This window comes from Monodelphis domestica, chromosome 7, assembly GCF_027887165.1.
Source record: "Monodelphis domestica isolate mMonDom1 chromosome 7, mMonDom1.pri, whole genome shotgun sequence".
Taxonomy (NCBI): domain Eukaryota; kingdom Metazoa; phylum Chordata; class Mammalia; order Didelphimorphia; family Didelphidae; genus Monodelphis; species Monodelphis domestica.
The window spans coordinates 13,776,555-13,792,047 of NC_077233.1; the positions used below are offsets into that span (position 1 = coordinate 13,776,555).

The window sequence follows — 15,493 nt, forward strand, 5'->3', positions numbered from 1 at the left end:
CCGCAACCCCCTCACCCTTGAGGAATTCTTTCCAAAGAAATAACTAAAATAGGCTATTTGTCAGGCAGCAAAGCAGCACGCAGACTAGAGTGCTAATTGGTCACAGGGCATCTGAGCTTCGCTGCTCCCTCGATGCTGTTTGGCCAGTTTTTAAAGAAAACTCTGCAATCGACCACACACTTCCTTAGTGTCTTTCTTAAGCAGAGTGTATGGAACAAGGCTGGGGGTTTCTCAGTGACTAAGCCAAAGGCGTCCATTCCTCAAGGTTCTATTCCAATGGTTTCAGCAATGACTGACCTCCCAACCATCCTGGCTTCCTAAAATCCAACTGAAACTCCACCTTCTACAGGGAGTCTTCTCTACCCCCTAATTAAGGCCCATTTGCCCTCTCCCAGCCCGCCGGCATCCGTGTACCTGCCGAGTGCCCTGTAGACCGGAAGCTCCTCGAGGGCAGGGCCTCCTTCTCCCATCCCTCGGGTGCTCAATAAATGATGGAGGCACCAAGGTCCAGGGCCCCACAGCAAAGGCCCAGCACAGTCCTCCCTGCCTCCCAACTGCATCCTGCATGCCACCATCTTTCTGAATCTTAAAGTGCCATGTGGGAAGTGAAGACTGAACGGGTATCCGGTGCCGTGTCTAAAACACGCACGCTTGGCCCGGTGCCCTTTGGGCTCCTGGAGCCTCTCTCCCATGGATGTGGGGGGGGAGGGCTGGGGCTCTGGAGGAAATGAGGGAGGTGGGATGCCCTGGGTCCCGGGTCCTGCAATGGAGCTCTAAACCCAAGAAGGCGCCGTCCCCATGACTAGCATGGTGGTGAGGGGCTGCTCTACGCTGGGCTCTGCAGAGGCAGACGAGGAAGCCTTCAGGAGCCCCAGAAGGACCAGAAGGAGAAGATGAGAAACTCTTAACACTGTTTTATTAATAACAACATTGAACATCAATACAACCAAACTTGCTCAGGTACTGCTCACATTTAATATCAACACGGAAAGGACTAGTACAGGTTTTCAGTCACTCGAGTCAACAAGGGGCTTTGAGTCCGTCCTCCTTTGGCCCTTCCCTCGCACAGGGTGCCGTCCGTCTGTCTGTCCATCCGCCTGCTGCTTTCTCCTCTGGCCGGCCGTCTCTGTATTCTTCATACTTGCTGCTCTCGGCCACCCGGAACAGTGCGAGCCGCGGCTGTGCTAGAGCCTCGCCGTCCCCTTGTTAGACCCTTTTTTTTTTAATTATCTATAATAGCACAAACATCTTTGAACAAGTTTTAAATATCAGAGAATATGGCGATGGGGCTTTCATGTCTAAAAATAACAAAGCTGCTGAGGATGGAGCTACTCCTTGGCTTCTAGGACTACGTGAAATGGAGTGAGCGAGTGGGATGGAGATGCGTGACGGATGAATGAAGGTGCTCCCTCGCCAGCCTCCTCGAGCCTGCTGGCCTCCCTCGGTGAAATGGGGTCCATGAGCTATGTACAGTGACAAGTGAGGGGATCTGCCTACCTCACTTTATGTGTCCCGTTGTAGCAGGGGAGAGGAAAGGACGCTCAGGTCCAATCTCTCGAAATCATAAGTTTAATAACGGTTCTAGCTACAGTGCACCCGTGGGCTCCTAAGTGTCCCACTACTAAAGAAATTAAAATACACCCCCACCCACCCACCCACGTTCTTGGTCCTTGCTAGGCCTCCCTTGCCCTATTTACACCCCATTGGACCCTTCGGGACCCCAAGGCCAAGGCTAGGCCAGGCCCGGCTTCTCTCCGCCTCCCGCCCAAGTCCTCTTTCTTCATGTACAGGAAGGACCGCCCCCCCCCCCGTCCCCCGCCCCCCGCCCCCCCCCCCTAGAAAAAGAGTAATTCGGTGGTTTCCACCTCACAATGGCACAAATGAAACAAGACAGAGATTCAAACAGGCCTCGGCCTGACACTTTCTACAGAATACTAAGATTTGGCAAAAACAGGTTAAACACGTCCTAGAGGCCCCGAGAATTGTACCCCCAAAGTCGGGGGTCAGCACAAAGATGAGGCCCGTCTCTACGGCTACAGCAAGAACGAAGCAGAAAACGACACAAAGAGCAGCTTCACATTTTGCCTTTCAATAATAATCCCTCTCGGGAAGGAGGAATCTCCATTAAAAAGAAAACAAGCCAATGGGGGGGGGGGCAGGGCGGGCAGAAACAAAGGGGAGGGGGGCAGCGGGACTGTAAGGGGACCCATCCCTTGATGGGGGGGGGGGCAGCGGGACCGTCTCAGCCCCCATCCCTCGCAGGGGGGGAGGGGGCGGCCGGACTGTCCCGGTCTTCCATCCCTCGCGGGAGGGGGCTGGGGGGGGGGCTCAGGCCAGGGACCGGCTCCGGGCCCTCACCAGCTCATCCAGGCGCGGCTCCAGGTTGCTGGTGGCGAGGCGGAGCAGCGCGTGCAGCTGCTCATCGGTGCCAAGCTGGGCCAGGCGAGCCTGGTTCTTCATGAAGTAGGAGAAGGCCTTGTCCGAGATGCTGCTGCTATCGAAGAGCGCGGCGGCGCGGAAGGTGACGGCCTGCAGCTCGGTGTAGCAGCCCGGCGGCAGGCCGGCGTAGAAGGAGCCCAGGTTCTCCTCCCGGTACTCGCTTAGCAGCGTGGAGCTGGACTTCATGCGGATCAGCTCCTCCTGGATGGCGGCGGGCGCGTTCTCCACCGGGAAGGCGAAGGGGTCCGCGAACATGTCCAGGTCCCTCTTGACGGAGCGCAGGTCCTCGAAGCGGTTCTCCAGGGTTGCGTGGAGGTGGCTCAGGGCCTGGCCGTAGCGGGGGGAGGCCAGGAGGTGGCGCTGCCCGGGCCCCTGCTGCTGCTCCAGCTCGGCACACAGCTCCCGGCTGGCAGGGAACAGCGTCAGGTCTCCGTCGCGCAGATGCGCCTGCAGCAGCAGCAGCTTGTCCCCGAAGGCGCTGACGTGATCCAGGACGCTGAAGGCGAACGTGCCCGTCAGGCGCAGCTCCGCGGCCAGCTCGCCCAAGTGCGCCTGCACGTCCACCAGGAACGCCCAGTCACACAGCCACTCGGGGTTGCGCAGGGCTGCTGTGGACGCGCCTGCCTCAGCCAGGAAGCCCTCAAGATCGTGACGCAGTGAGAAAACGCGCTTGAGGGCCTTGCCAGTGCGCAGCCAGCTGCCCAGGCATGGCAGGCTGGCATCTGTGCCATGGTGCGCGGCAGCCTCCTCCAGCAGCAGCTTCAGCGCCAGTGGGCGGGCCCCACGGCTACGAAGCAGCGCCAGCCAGCCGGCCACCGTGTCCACCACATCGCCCATGTCCAGCTGGCGGGAGCCCAGCAACTCCAGGTGCAACAGGCCAGCACAGTGCAGCAATGGGGTGCCGCCTGCCCGCTCCTGCAGGAGGGGCACCAGCGCTCCACAGGCCTCCGTGCCCGTGGACGCAATGCCCACCAACTTGTCCCAGGGCAGACCTGCCCGCGCCAGGGCGTCGGACACTGTGCGCAGAATGTGCGCAGCCGTGGGGCCATTGGCCAGGTTCACCACAGTCAGCAGCTCCTCCTCCACCTCGTAATCCTGGTCTACCCCACGCACAAACACCAGCAGGCGGCCATCAGCGCCCACGAAGGGCTGGTCATCGAGCGCTAGCGAGAAGGCTTGGAAGGCTGGACCACGGGCAGCCAGCTGCGCCTGCAGGTTCCGTGCCAGGCCAAGGGTTCTTTGCGCCAGGCTCTCGGGGGACAGGTCCACGTCGTCAAGCAGGCGGCAATGTTCGGGCAGGGCCTCTCGCAGCACGGCCTCCAGGCAGCGGCGCACCAGGCCACCCTCTGCCCAGGGCCGCCCATGCAGTGCCAGCAGGTGTGCCACACTCAGGCCTGCACGAGCTGCGCGCTCCTCTCTGGACAGGGCAGCTGCAGCCAGCGCATCCCCACGCCGCAGCCTCTCCACCAAAGCTGCACGCTCACCACCTGCTGCATAGGCCTCGTAGTGCTCGTGTTCGGCCTCATAGTGGCGCCGCACATCACGTTCGCGGGTGGCCACGATAGGGCGGCGGCACACCAGACATTCAGCACCCTCGCCATCGTCTCGTTCCACCACCAAGTAGCGCTGTGTCCATTCAGGCCGGAACACGTGCTGCTCTTCGGGCTCAGCGCGCCGCCTCTTGGGCCCAGCGGCCCACATCTTGGAAAAGGCCATGGGGGGGGGCGGGCTGGCGGCAGCGAGGCTAAACGACGGAGGCTAGATGGAGAGCACAAAATACAGCACCCGACTCGTCTGAAGCCGCCGTCGAATTGGGGAGATCGCGCAAACGTCAGGACAAGACCCTCCCGAGAAGACGCACTGGTCGATCTCAATTGGCTGCTCTGGCGTGGGGATTTTTTATTTTAGAAAGCGAGAACGGGCCAATCGGGAGGCGTGTGCGGGGCGCCCGCTCCGCGGATCAGCCAATGAATGGTGAGTTGAGGCGGTCCCTTGATCCTCTCCGCATTTCTGTGAGATCACGAGACAGTGCCGGTAGCGATAGGCATCCGACCTCTCCAATCAGCCTCGGTGTCTCCACACCCGCTGAGGGCAGTCCCTGCAGACCTAGAGCGGAGGATGAGAAAATCAGGAAAGGGGGAATGTGACCAAAACGGAGGAGACGATTGGCTGCTAGAGCCGTTTATTCTTACGGATCTGCCTGGCACCCCAAGCAAGGCAGAACTGATTGGCTGAAAGGGTCCTTTATTTGCATGGGGCGGCCAGAGAGAGGAAACAGGCCTAAGGTGATTGGCTAAGGAAGGCTCTTTTGCATAGATCTGCCCGGTTTCCTAAAGGAGGCTATGGGGATTGGTTGGAAAGGGCCTTTTTTTTTTGCTCCGATCAGCCTGGTACTGAGAAGAGAGTTCATTTGCATGGGCCTGCCTAGTTCCCCAAGCACTGGCTGTCGATTGGTGGGGCAGCCGGGAGGCTGGACCGCTTCGCGCATGCCTAGTAGTGGCTGCCGCCAACATGTCGCTAGTAGCCGGGGTGATTAGGCGTCTGGATGAGAAAGTGGTGAACCGCATCGCTGCAGGGGAGGTCATCCAGCGCCCTGCGAACGCCATCAAGGAGATGATCGAGAACTGGTCGGTGGGGGTGGGGGAGAATGCAGACCGGGGCGGGGCGATCTCGGGCTCTGGTGCTTATTGCGCAGGCGCGGGACCTGCTCCCGCGAAAACTCTGTTGGGATTTTCTTGCACGTGGTCACCGTGGGGTGTCAGGGCTTGGATCCGCGGGGAGTGGTCTGAGGGCTGGTGGGGGAGGAACAAGAGAAGCAGAAGGGCAGGGGATCTCCAGGTGGTTGACCTTAGGCTACCCGGACTGACCTCCGGCGTGACTGTCTGGCATTCCCCTTCCCCAACATGTGTGGGGCGCCCCAAGACTCCCCCGGAGGCCCCCCCCCCCCCGCCTGCTCCCATTCGCTCTCCCTACTCTCTTAGGACAACAAAAGCCTTCCCTTCCCCCTGCTCTTTGCGGAACCTTAACTCCAGGAGGGGCTTTCCTGGTGATTGGGGGGCGGGGCAGGGGCGGCCCTTGTCTTATGACCTGATACGTCTGGCCTGAAGTTGGGAGTTCTGAGTTCAAACTCCGCATCAGATACTTTCAGCCTGGGTGACCCTGGGCAAGTCACTCTCTCAGCTTCAGTTTCCTATCTGTAAAACGGATAAGAAGAGGCAGCTGGCTAGCCTGAAGGATGGAGAGCCCCGCCTGGGTTCCAGTCCCACCCAGCTGTGTGACTCTGGGCAAGTCTCTTAACCCATGTTCTAGCCCTCATGGCTCTGCCTTGGAGCCCATAAACGGTTGTGAGACCAGGTCGGGGTTAAAAAGAACGCTTGATTTCCCCCATCACGGGAGCCCCCCCCTGTGCCCACAGCCTGGACGCCCAGGCCTCGGCCATCCAAGTGACGGTGAGAGAGGGTGGACTGAAGCTGATCCAGGTCCAGGACAATGGCAGCGGGATCCGGGTAAGGAGCCCCCCAGCCCCCCCCCCTGGGGGCGGGGAGGAGGGAGAGGCGGGGCTGGGGAAGGGAGTGGTCCAAGGCGGGGCTGGGGGCGTGGCCAGGGGGCGGGGCGTGGGGAGAGGTACTCCATGCCACTCTTTGGCCCACCAGAGGGAAGACCTGGACATCGTGTGCGAGCGCTTCACCACCAGCAAGCTACGGGCCTTCGAGGACCTGGCCAGCATCGCCACCTACGGCTTCCGGGGGGAGGTGAGTGGGGTGGCCGCAGCCCCCCTCCGGCCAACCCTCCCCCGGGGCTCAGAGGGCAGAGGGACCCGCTGGCTCCCTCGGTAGGGAGTAGCTGAGGCCCGCCTGGATGAGGGGCCTCCTGAGTGCCGCTTGGAGGCTACAGAGCCTCCCCCCTCCTCCCCCTTGGAGGCCGGCTCGGCTCCTTCCCTCACGGGATCTTGGCTTCGGAAGGGCAGGCCGGCTTCTGTCCAGGGTTCCCTGGCCGGAGCCCCTCATCTCTGCCGCCCCAGGCGGTGACCCGGCAGAGAAGCCGGGAGGAGCCCCGGGACATGCCGCCTCTGCCCTGGGGGGGCGGGGTTCTCCGGAGTGCTGGGATTTCTGAGCCGGGCTCTGGCTCGGCCCCTCCCGAGTGACGCCTGCTGAGGGGCACCTCCAGGCCCTAGGCCAGGGCGGCGGCTCAGAGATGATGCTGGGGGCTGTGGGAGGGTGCAGGTGGCCCCTGGTGAACCGGGCAGAACGGGAGCTTCTGGCCAGCTCTGAGCCCCCCTCCCTCCTCCCCTCCCCCAGGCCCTGGCCAGCATTAGCCACGTGGCCCACGTGACTGTGACCAGCAAGACGGCGGAGGCCAAGTGCGCCTACAGGTGGGTTGGGGCGGGGAGGGGCTCCTCGTCCGCTCGGCATTCTCTGCTCCGGCACTGGGGCTGGCCAGCCTGTGGGCAGCCCACAGGAGCCGGGGCAGGGCCAGGAGGCAGGGTTGTAGCGGGAAGATCTGGGCTCGGATTCCCCCCTCCCAGGCCGGCTCTGTCTGCTCCAGCTTTCTTCCCATAGTTGGCAGGGCTGGGGTGCCCGCGAGAGCCCCTAGGAGTGTGCCCGCCGGGCCCCAGTGCCTGGCACCTCACACACAGGGCTGGGGTGCCCGCGAGAGCCCCTAGGAGTGTGCCCGCTGGGCCCCAGTGCCTGACACCTCACACACAGGGCTGCCTGGCAGAGGAGCCACACTAGGAGTGTGCCCGCCGGGCCCCGGTGCCCAACACCTCCTCACACAGGGCTGCCCGGCAGAGGAGCCACGCTAGGACGTGTGCCCGCCGGGCCCCAATGCCTGGCACCTCACACACAGGGCTGGGGTGCCCGTGAGAGCCGCTAGGAGTGTGCCCGCCGGGCCCCAATGCCTGGCACCTCACACACAGGGCTGGGGTGCCCGTGAGAGCCGCTAGGAGTGTGCCCGCCGGGCCCCAGTGCCTGGCACCTCACACACAGGGCTGGGGTGCCCGTGAGAGCCGCTAGGAGTGTGCCCGCCGGGCCCCAGTGCCTGGCACCTCCTCACACACAGGGCTGGGGTGCCCTCGAGAGCCGCTAGGAGTGTGCCCGCCGGGCCCCAGTGCCCGCACCTCCTCACACACAGGGACAGCTACCATTGCTGACTGGCTGCCTTGCGGAGGCCGGGCCGCCAGGCCGATGGAGGGCTGGGTGTGGAGGCCGGAGGGCCCGGCCGGGGGTCCCTGGGCAGCCCCTCGGGTCCCCTTCCCAGCATGGGTCCTAAGGCGGGGGAGGAGTTGGCCACAAACGGGGCACAGCCGGGCACCGGCGCTCGCTCTCCATGCAGCCGCTCGGCTCCCGTGCCAGCTCGGGGCCGGTCCCGGGGAGACGCTGGCTGACTGAGCCGTGAATCCTGGCCGAGCCTTGGTTCAGACCGACCCGGCTGCAGCTCGACCTTGGCCGGCCCCGGTGCCCGCCGGGGCAGGTGATGCTCCGGCACAGATGGTCTTGGGGACCCCAAAGCGCCTTTCTGGGGAGGGCCGGGGAGGAGAGGGGGCCACGTCTGCCGGGTGCTCAGGGCGCCCCTTCTTGTTTCTGCTCAGAGCAAGCTACTCAGATGGGAAGCTCAAGGCACCTCCTAAGCCATGTGCGGGGAACCAGGGGACGCAGATCACGGTAAGGCCGGAGCCTGGGAGGCTCAGGAAGCATTTCGGGGGGGTGGTGTGGCCCTGGCAGGGGGGTTCCTCGGGAGGTGGCTCAGGCGGGGGTCCCTGTCTTTGTAGTGGAGAGGCAGGTGGTTGTGGGGGCAGGTTCCAGCCTGCTGCTGGCCCCTCTGGGCCTGCCTCCTCCTCCGGGCAGGCTTCCAAGTCTTTTCTGGCTCCAGGATGGCCTGGGCCGAAGCAGGGGTTGGGGCCTGCGGCCTTGATTTCCAAGCCCAGCACTGTCCCTCGATGCTCGGGGGTCCAGGGGCGGCGGCCCTCCCCTCTGGCTTCCTTGCCACGGGGCGGCAGGCTGGGTTCGACGTCCTCATCCGAGGCGCAGGAGCTCGTGCTTCAGGGAAGCGACTTCCCCGGCCTGGAGGGGCCCCCGAGGTTCAGAACCCGAACAAGCTGAGCCATTAGCCTCCCAGGCCCACTGGACCTTCCTCCAGAGGCGCGGGGGTCAGGGAGGAGAGGAAGGCGTTCCGGAAGAGCGTGCCCAGCCGGGGGAGGCGGGCCTCTGACAGGCCCTGCCGGGGGACCCAGCGGTGCAGCCCCCCCTCAGAACGCGCCTCGCCGGCCCCAGGGTCTCCCCTGCACACCCGGCCTTGGCGCCGGGAGGGCCCTGATTTCACCCAGCAGCGCGTGGCCTCCTGCAGGTGGAAGACCTTTTTTACAACGTCGCCACAAGGAGGAAAGCTTTAAAGAACCCCAGCGAGGAGTACGGGAAGATCTTGGACGTGGTGGGCAGGTGAGCCTGCAGGAAGGGCCCGGGCGCCGCACTGTCCTCCAGGGTTCTTGGCCTGAGCCTCAGAACGGAGCCAGCGAGCTCACTGTCGGCTGGCGCGGCCCGTCTTCACCAGGAACTTGCCCGTCTAGGGCGGGGTCGCCCCTCCCCCAGCCGTGTCCCCCTGGGGGGGGCTCCTCCTACCCGGCCACGGCTCGCACCCTCAGCGTGCCCGGGCAGGGTGGCGGGGAGGGAGGGTTACCCTTCTGCCCCGATTTGGTGAAAGCGAGCTTTTTGGAGAGCTTGTTTCTCCCTGCAGGTATTCTGTCCACAACTCGGGTGTCAGCTTCTCCGTGAAAAAGGTGAGTGGCCGACGTGGGGGCGCCTCGTGGAAATGCCGCAGGGCAGACGGGGGCCTCCTGTTGGGAGATCCTGCGAATGAGGGACGCAGCCCCCCAGGGCTCAGCTCACCCCTGGGGGGCTGCCTGCTCCCCTCCCCACGTAACTTGATTCTCCAAACCATGAAGGATGAGCCGCAGCATCTTCTCCGTCCTCTCCTCAAGGCCCTCTGTGGCCCCAGGCCTCCCGGGAAGGGGCAGATTCCCTGGCACAGGCTTCCTCTGGAGCCAAAGTCCAGGCTTTCTTCCATGTCCTGTCTCCAAGGGCTTGAGGTTCGCTTTCCTGCCTCCCTGCGAGGACACCAGCATCTCCCGGTACAGAGTGGGAGAATGGGGTGGACCGTGGCCCTGTGAGCCTCGCTTGGGCCAGGCTTCCTTTGTGTTAAGCCCGGTGCCTGCTCCCCCAGTCCCCCCTCATCCCCCCCAGCTGAGAAGGCACCGGCCTTTCTCCTGTGCCCTGGCATCATCTGGTCTCTGGCCAAGTTGGCCGACAGGGTTCCTCCCCAGCCCGGGCATCAGACGGGGTTTGCCTGTCTCTAAGTCACCTTTTTGGGGCTGCCGTTGTCTGAATGTGCTCCTGCCTCGCCCTGGCTCTGTCTGAACCTTGCTCTGACCCCTTCCCGCAGCCCACTTGGTGCCGCCTCACTCTTGGTGTCTCGTCCCTCCCCACCACCAGCCAAGCCGGACGTGGGCAGGAGCCTGCCAGCACCGGGGCTCGCTGCACGGCTAGGCCTGGCGCTGTTGCCCGCTTCCCAGCAGCCCCCAGCTGGGCCGGCTTGAGCTGCAGCTTCACCAGGGATTCTTCTTGTTTGGGGTGGGGGGAGCAGAGTGGGGCTTCTGCCTCTCTCTGCACGTCTCGAATGACGGTGACGTGGAGCTGTGGTCAGGAACTTCTTCAGACCCTCAGCAGCCTGTGTGTAGCTCAGAAGCTTCCTGCTTCCATTTCAGAAAAGAGACAGTGTTTACCTGCTTCCTGTCTCCTGCTTGTAAGACTTCAGGGATCACTGATTAGCAATGCTGTCTTCCTTTGGCACCCTGGGAGGTTCCTGAGGGAAAATAGGATTTCTCTTACCGACTCTCATCTTGGATTTCAGCGTGTCCACTTCCCTCCTGTCCTTCCCAGTATAAAGATCACTGGCATCTCCTTGGTCCAAAAATGAATCCCAGTCCGGGTTGGACCGTTCTGCCTTCTCTCCATCCTTCTGTCAGCAGTGATCAGCGTCCCCTGTGATCATTGACCTTTAAGCCCAAACAGCAATATTATTCCTTCTTTGATTTGCCTGTTGCCCCCAACAAAACTAAAAATCTCTTGTATATGACGGGCTGGAATGCCCTTCAACGATCATGCCACGCTTTTGTAATCACCTACTCTTATTTACAGCTCATCTAAATATCTCCTGAAAGTCTGTCTCTTGAGACAGCTCACACTTTATTCTACATCTATCATTTATACCATTAAAATATTGCCTCGAGAATCCAGACCTGATTTGAATCCGTAAGAAGCCAATGGCCCCTCTAGTTGAAATGACTGGAACTTTTGGAGGAGAGGACTAGACCTAGACTGGGATGGGCACATCTTACAATTTGGGGCGATACTTCAGAGGGCTTAGAAAAGGGGAAAAAGATCCTGCATTCTGCATTTCTACAGAGGATGTCAAGCCAAAAGGGGTGAAAATATTAGATGTTACTTTTTCATCCCTTTTGGTCCAACATTTTTGAAGAAATTTAGAACACAGATCCTCTTTCTTTGCCTACTGCCCTACATGTGTGTAGTTCTCCTCTCCTCCAGCAGTTCCAGTCATTTCAACTGGAGGGGCCATTGGCTTCTTATTGATTAGAAACAGCTCCGGATTCCTCTAAGTCCTTCACAGCCCCTACTTCTGAAAATGAAATCTTCTCTCCGGTCTGCAGAGGGATGGTGCTGGCAAATATGGAGTAGTCAGGGCCCCCCGTCACTGCTCTTCCATATCTGTGATCTGCTTTTTTTATATATATATTATTTTATTTGGTCATTTCCAAACATTATTCGTTGGAAACAAAGATCATTTTGTGATCTGCTTTTTGATTGTTCATCTGTCTCTTCTGCTCAGGCAGGCTGTAGCACAGTCCAACAAGGAGATGTCTTCGTTCTTCCCTATAATTGATTGGATTTTCTTCCACGGGCATATCTTTATATAGCATAGTGCTCTGTCATCCCTCCTATTTATTCTGGCTTTTTCGAGTAAGATCTGCCTTTCCAGAACTATTCTCCAGTTGCACGTTTTCTCCCGTCAGCTCTGGCTTCCCTGGGTCAGGACTTCTTGTTCGCTTTGCTTACTTCCCATATTTCATGTATTTGGGTATCCGCATTTTCATGCTGGCCCTCTTCTTGGATATGTTCTCCTGGGAATTCTTGTTTTCTCTCTTGCCTTTCTTCTTCCTCTCAGGGATTCTATTCTCTGTTATATCTAGCTTGGCAGGTAGTGTGGCATTTTCTTTCTCCTTCCCTCTGTTTCTTTCAGTTCACTTACTGGGCATTTACAGGTATCTGAAATTCATAGAACTCAGAACAGAGACTCTTCTTCCACAGTGAAACTTTCCCCATCACAGTTTTGCCATATCACAGGTCAGCATAAGAAATTAAATGGGAAAATTTTTAGAGTGTTTTGTGGAAGCCTCATATAACATGGAAAGGCCAACAGACGAGATAAAAAAAGCTTAGAAACTTGGGAAAGCATACTTAACCCAAAATGTATAAGAAAGTACTCTAAATGCCCCATAAAAAGCAAAAAACACATTCAGACTCCTTTGGCATGAAGGGAGAGCCAAAACATTTTACACCAACTTTCCAGGTTGTGGGGGGCTGCGCCCCATGATGTGGAAGGGATAACTATATTTTGATCAGTTCTCATTGACTAGACCGTATCTCTCTAGCCAAGAGGACCCCGTCATTCCTGTGGGCCAGCTCATGGTCTCTAGACCCATCTTAACTGGCTGTTCACTTCTAACTAGCCTGGGGCCTTCAGGTGACAATGGCTATGTACGCCCCATCTGGCCCTTAGAAGGGCCTCAGGGTCCTACTGATGACTTTATGATGCTTTCATATTCTTTCTGCTGATAGCCAGGAGTGTGTAAGAGTTGTCTGGCCTGGCCAGTATTGGGAGGCGCTCCATCTCAGCCCTGGGGCATCCCCCGAAAAGAGCTCTGGAATGGTGCCTGGGGCACAAGAAGCTCTGGGAAGAGCCCCCCGTGGAGACCCTAGCCCCCCCCATTCTCCCGTCTTCTTCCTTCTGTCTCGTCCGTCCCCTGCTCCTTACTACCCTCCTGACCGAGGCCACAATGACCCTTGCTCCACTAGGCTCTCCTCCTTGGCTTTTCTCTGTGGAAAAAAGTGAGTCGCTTCATTCTTTTGAAGAATGGTCTTTTTCCCTGCTGTCCCAGGGGTAGAGATGCAGCCCCCGGCCTTTCCCCTTCTCTTTAATGTCTGTTCCTCCTCGGTACAGTTCCACAAGCAACTGTTCCTTGTTGGCTGCAGGATGCACAGAAGTGACGACAAAGTTCCTCTTGTGTAGTACCTGCCGGGAGTCCCATCATCCCTCCTCTGACCTCCCTGTCGGCGTCCCCCTGCTGGGCCAGCCTTGAGGAGGCAGCATCATCTATCCAGCCTGGACAGAGGCTTCCTTCTTGATCGCCTCCTCCTGCTCTCTTAGGAGATCCCTGTCAGCAGGCAGGATTTCAAGAAGGAATCGGCTCCCCGGGAGACTTCTCCGATCTCGTCTCATTGCCCACCCGGCCCCTCTCCTGGCCTCGGGGCACTTCTCCCGTCCCACTTGGCAGGGAGCTCCATATCCCGCTCTGTGAAAGCACGTGCGAGGATTCTGATGAGAGTGCACATTCTGATAAATGTTTATCTTCTTTTTCTTTTTTCTGGGTTAAAAGCAAGGAGAAACGGTGCCTGACATCAGAACCTTGACAAATGCCACGGTGGTGGACAACATCCGATCCATCTTTGGAAATGCCGTGAGCAGGTATGCCAAGGAAGGTCTTGTGCTTCGAGGCCTACGTCACGATGGCCTGGGCTCTGCCACCCCCCTGCTCTCCCCTCTTCTTCACTTGGATCCCCGAAACAGGACTCCAAGCTCGGCCATTTAATGGAGATTTTCTGTGCCTGCCGCCGGGGCAAGACCACTGCTTAGTTAATAACAAGACCCTTTCTGGGCCAAGGGCTGGGGCCAGATCCTTGGGGTCTACATGTGGGCACGTGCAGGTGGAGGCCCAGATCCATCCAGAGAGGCTGACTTGGGGGTGAGAGGCCCGGCAGCTTTGAGTGTCATGGGGGCTTGGGGAGACGATGCTCAAGCTGAATGAGAGGGAATGACAGACGCTGGTACAGTGGCAGGTCTGAGGCTAGGCTTTGGGTACCAGTGATCAGAAGAATGAGGGCGAGCATTTATGTGGCACTGAAAGGCTGGCGCAGCATGTTCCTGCCAGTGTGACTCAGTAGATTAAGGACAAGACTCAGGACAGCCTGAGTTCAAATCCTGCCTCAGACACTTAGCAGTGTGACCCTGGGCTCTCAGATTCATTTTTCTCATCTGTAAATGAGGAGGTTGAATGGATGGCCTGAGGGCCTTCGAGCTCTAGGACCAGGATGCTGGGATTCCTCTCATCTCCCTCTCCTCACCCCCAGCCCTTTCATCTTTTCTATGCAATACTAAGTGTGGGTTCTGAGGCAGAAGAGCAGGAAGGGCTAGGCAGGGAGTCAGAGTGCTCCACATTTGGAAAAAAGCACGATAGGCATTGGGAAGAGGGAAATCCTGGACCTCCCTGGAAATAGCAGTTTGTTTCAAATTTTGGATCTTTTCCTGATAAATTTGTGAGATCAATCCCCCAGGGGGAATCAGACTGAGCTTTGGCAGAACAATGAGATGAGGACTCCTCAGACTAGAGGGAGGAGGACAATTGGGGATGTTGGGGTCGGGGCTGTCTTGAAAGTCTTCGAAACCTCCTTAAATTTTGTTTTTTTCAAGTTATGTGTAGAAACAATTTTTGGCCATTGTTTTCTGTGTAGATAGAATTCACTCACTCCCTAAGGCTTGTCTGACCCAGCTCGTCTTACCCAGCATCCTATTTGTGTGTTTACACTGCATGACACTGTGTGAATGGACATGAATGCACATGTGTGGGGGGATGGAGGAGAAAAATTTTGGTGTGGCACTGCCCCCTCTCTCTACTTCCCAGAATGTGACTGGGGAGCCAGTTAGGTTAGAGTAGGCTTTAATCTGCTTTCTCTATCTTTAGTGATTACTAATAAAACTCTGTAGAAAAATAAGAACCTGGAGATACTGATATTGATTTAAATTTATCATTTTTGACAATTTTGCGATTCAGATTCTCTCATTCTCCATGTGGAAAGTAGTCTGATCAAAGTTCTACCAGCTTTCGTGCAATATGTATTTCCACGTTCCCTGTGGCAAGATTGGAGACATATCACATATACAATAAAGAACCTTTTTCTTTTTTGAAAATTTTATTTACTTAATTAGTTTAGAATCTTTTTCCATGGTTACAAGATTCGTGCTCTTTCCCAGCTCTTCCTCCACCACCTCCCATAGTTGACGCACAATTCCACTGGGTTTTACATGTGTCATTGATCAAGCCCTATTTCCATACCATTGATATTTGCACCAGGGTGATTGCTTACATCCCCAATCATATCCCCATTGTAAGGATAAATTTTAGCTTTGTGACTTAAAATCTAAATAATTGGTCGCCAGGGATGATTCCCAAATAATAAAATACCCAAGTCAGCTGAGAATTATGGAGATTTTAATTAATAGAGAGAGAAGGAATTAAGGGAGAGAGGGAGGGGAGAGAGAGAGAGAGAGAGAGAGAGAGAGAGAGAGAGAGAGAGAGAGAGAGAATGAATGAATTTAAACTGCTCTGGTCAGGCTGAGCTAGGCAGTAGTTAAAGGCCTTGGCCAAAGTGACCTTCCTGAGTCTAAAGGAAAGGGAGTGTCTTATCACTCACCACGAGACCATCTCCAAGCTGGGTTCCAGTCCTCCACTGAACTCAGTCTCCTGAACTGAGTTCAGAATCCAATTCCCCTTTGAACTGAATTGCCTGAATTGACTTTTTTAGCCTCCTTTTAAAGAAATTTTCTCTTATGTCACCTCCCTAAATTTTCACATCTACCAATCACAGTAGATGCTTTTTTTCAGGACTGCCCATTCTTAGTTCTCACCACTCTTTAGTTTTCACCT

At 57.7% G+C, this 15,493-nt stretch overlaps 2 protein-coding genes across 3 annotated transcripts in view; one reads left to right on the forward strand and one right to left on the reverse strand.

Moving 5' to 3' along the window:
- Positions 1 to 2,328: 2,328 nt before the first annotated feature.
- Positions 2,329 to 4,155, reverse strand: EPM2AIP1 (EPM2A interacting protein 1). The gene has a single exon (XM_001372946.4). It carries the CDS (start codon positions 4,153 to 4,155, stop codon positions 2,329 to 2,331), a length of 1,827 nt encoding a protein of 608 aa, XP_001372983.4.
- A 137-nt stretch (positions 4,156 to 4,292) lies between these two features.
- Positions 4,293 to 15,493, forward strand: part of MLH1 (mutL homolog 1) — a 29,025-nt gene continuing 17,824 nt past the window's right edge. The window contains exons 1-8 of one of the 2 annotated variants that reach the window (XM_056804226.1): positions 4,293 to 4,413; positions 5,855 to 5,945; positions 6,093 to 6,191; positions 6,738 to 6,811; positions 8,030 to 8,102; positions 8,785 to 8,876; positions 9,172 to 9,214; positions 13,169 to 13,257. Coding sequence is in view for 1 of the 2 variants with exons in the window: in XM_007500654.3 (XP_007500716.2) it covers positions 4,951 to 5,066; positions 5,855 to 5,945; positions 6,093 to 6,191; positions 6,738 to 6,811; positions 8,030 to 8,102; positions 8,785 to 8,876; positions 9,172 to 9,214; positions 13,169 to 13,257 (677 nt within the window). In the remaining variant the exon portion in view is untranslated. Of the gene's footprint in view, positions 4,414 to 4,809; positions 5,067 to 5,854; positions 5,946 to 6,092; positions 6,192 to 6,737; positions 6,812 to 8,029; positions 8,103 to 8,784; positions 8,877 to 9,171; positions 9,215 to 13,168; positions 13,258 to 15,493 lie in introns of those variants that run through there. The other variant, XM_007500654.3, reaches the window with a different exon arrangement.

Excerpts from the sequence above, each read along its gene's own strand:
- EPM2AIP1 (XM_001372946.4), bottom strand. The coding sequence starts at position 4,155 with ATGGCCTTTTCCAAGATGTGGGCCGCTGGGCCCAAGAGGCGGCGCGCT.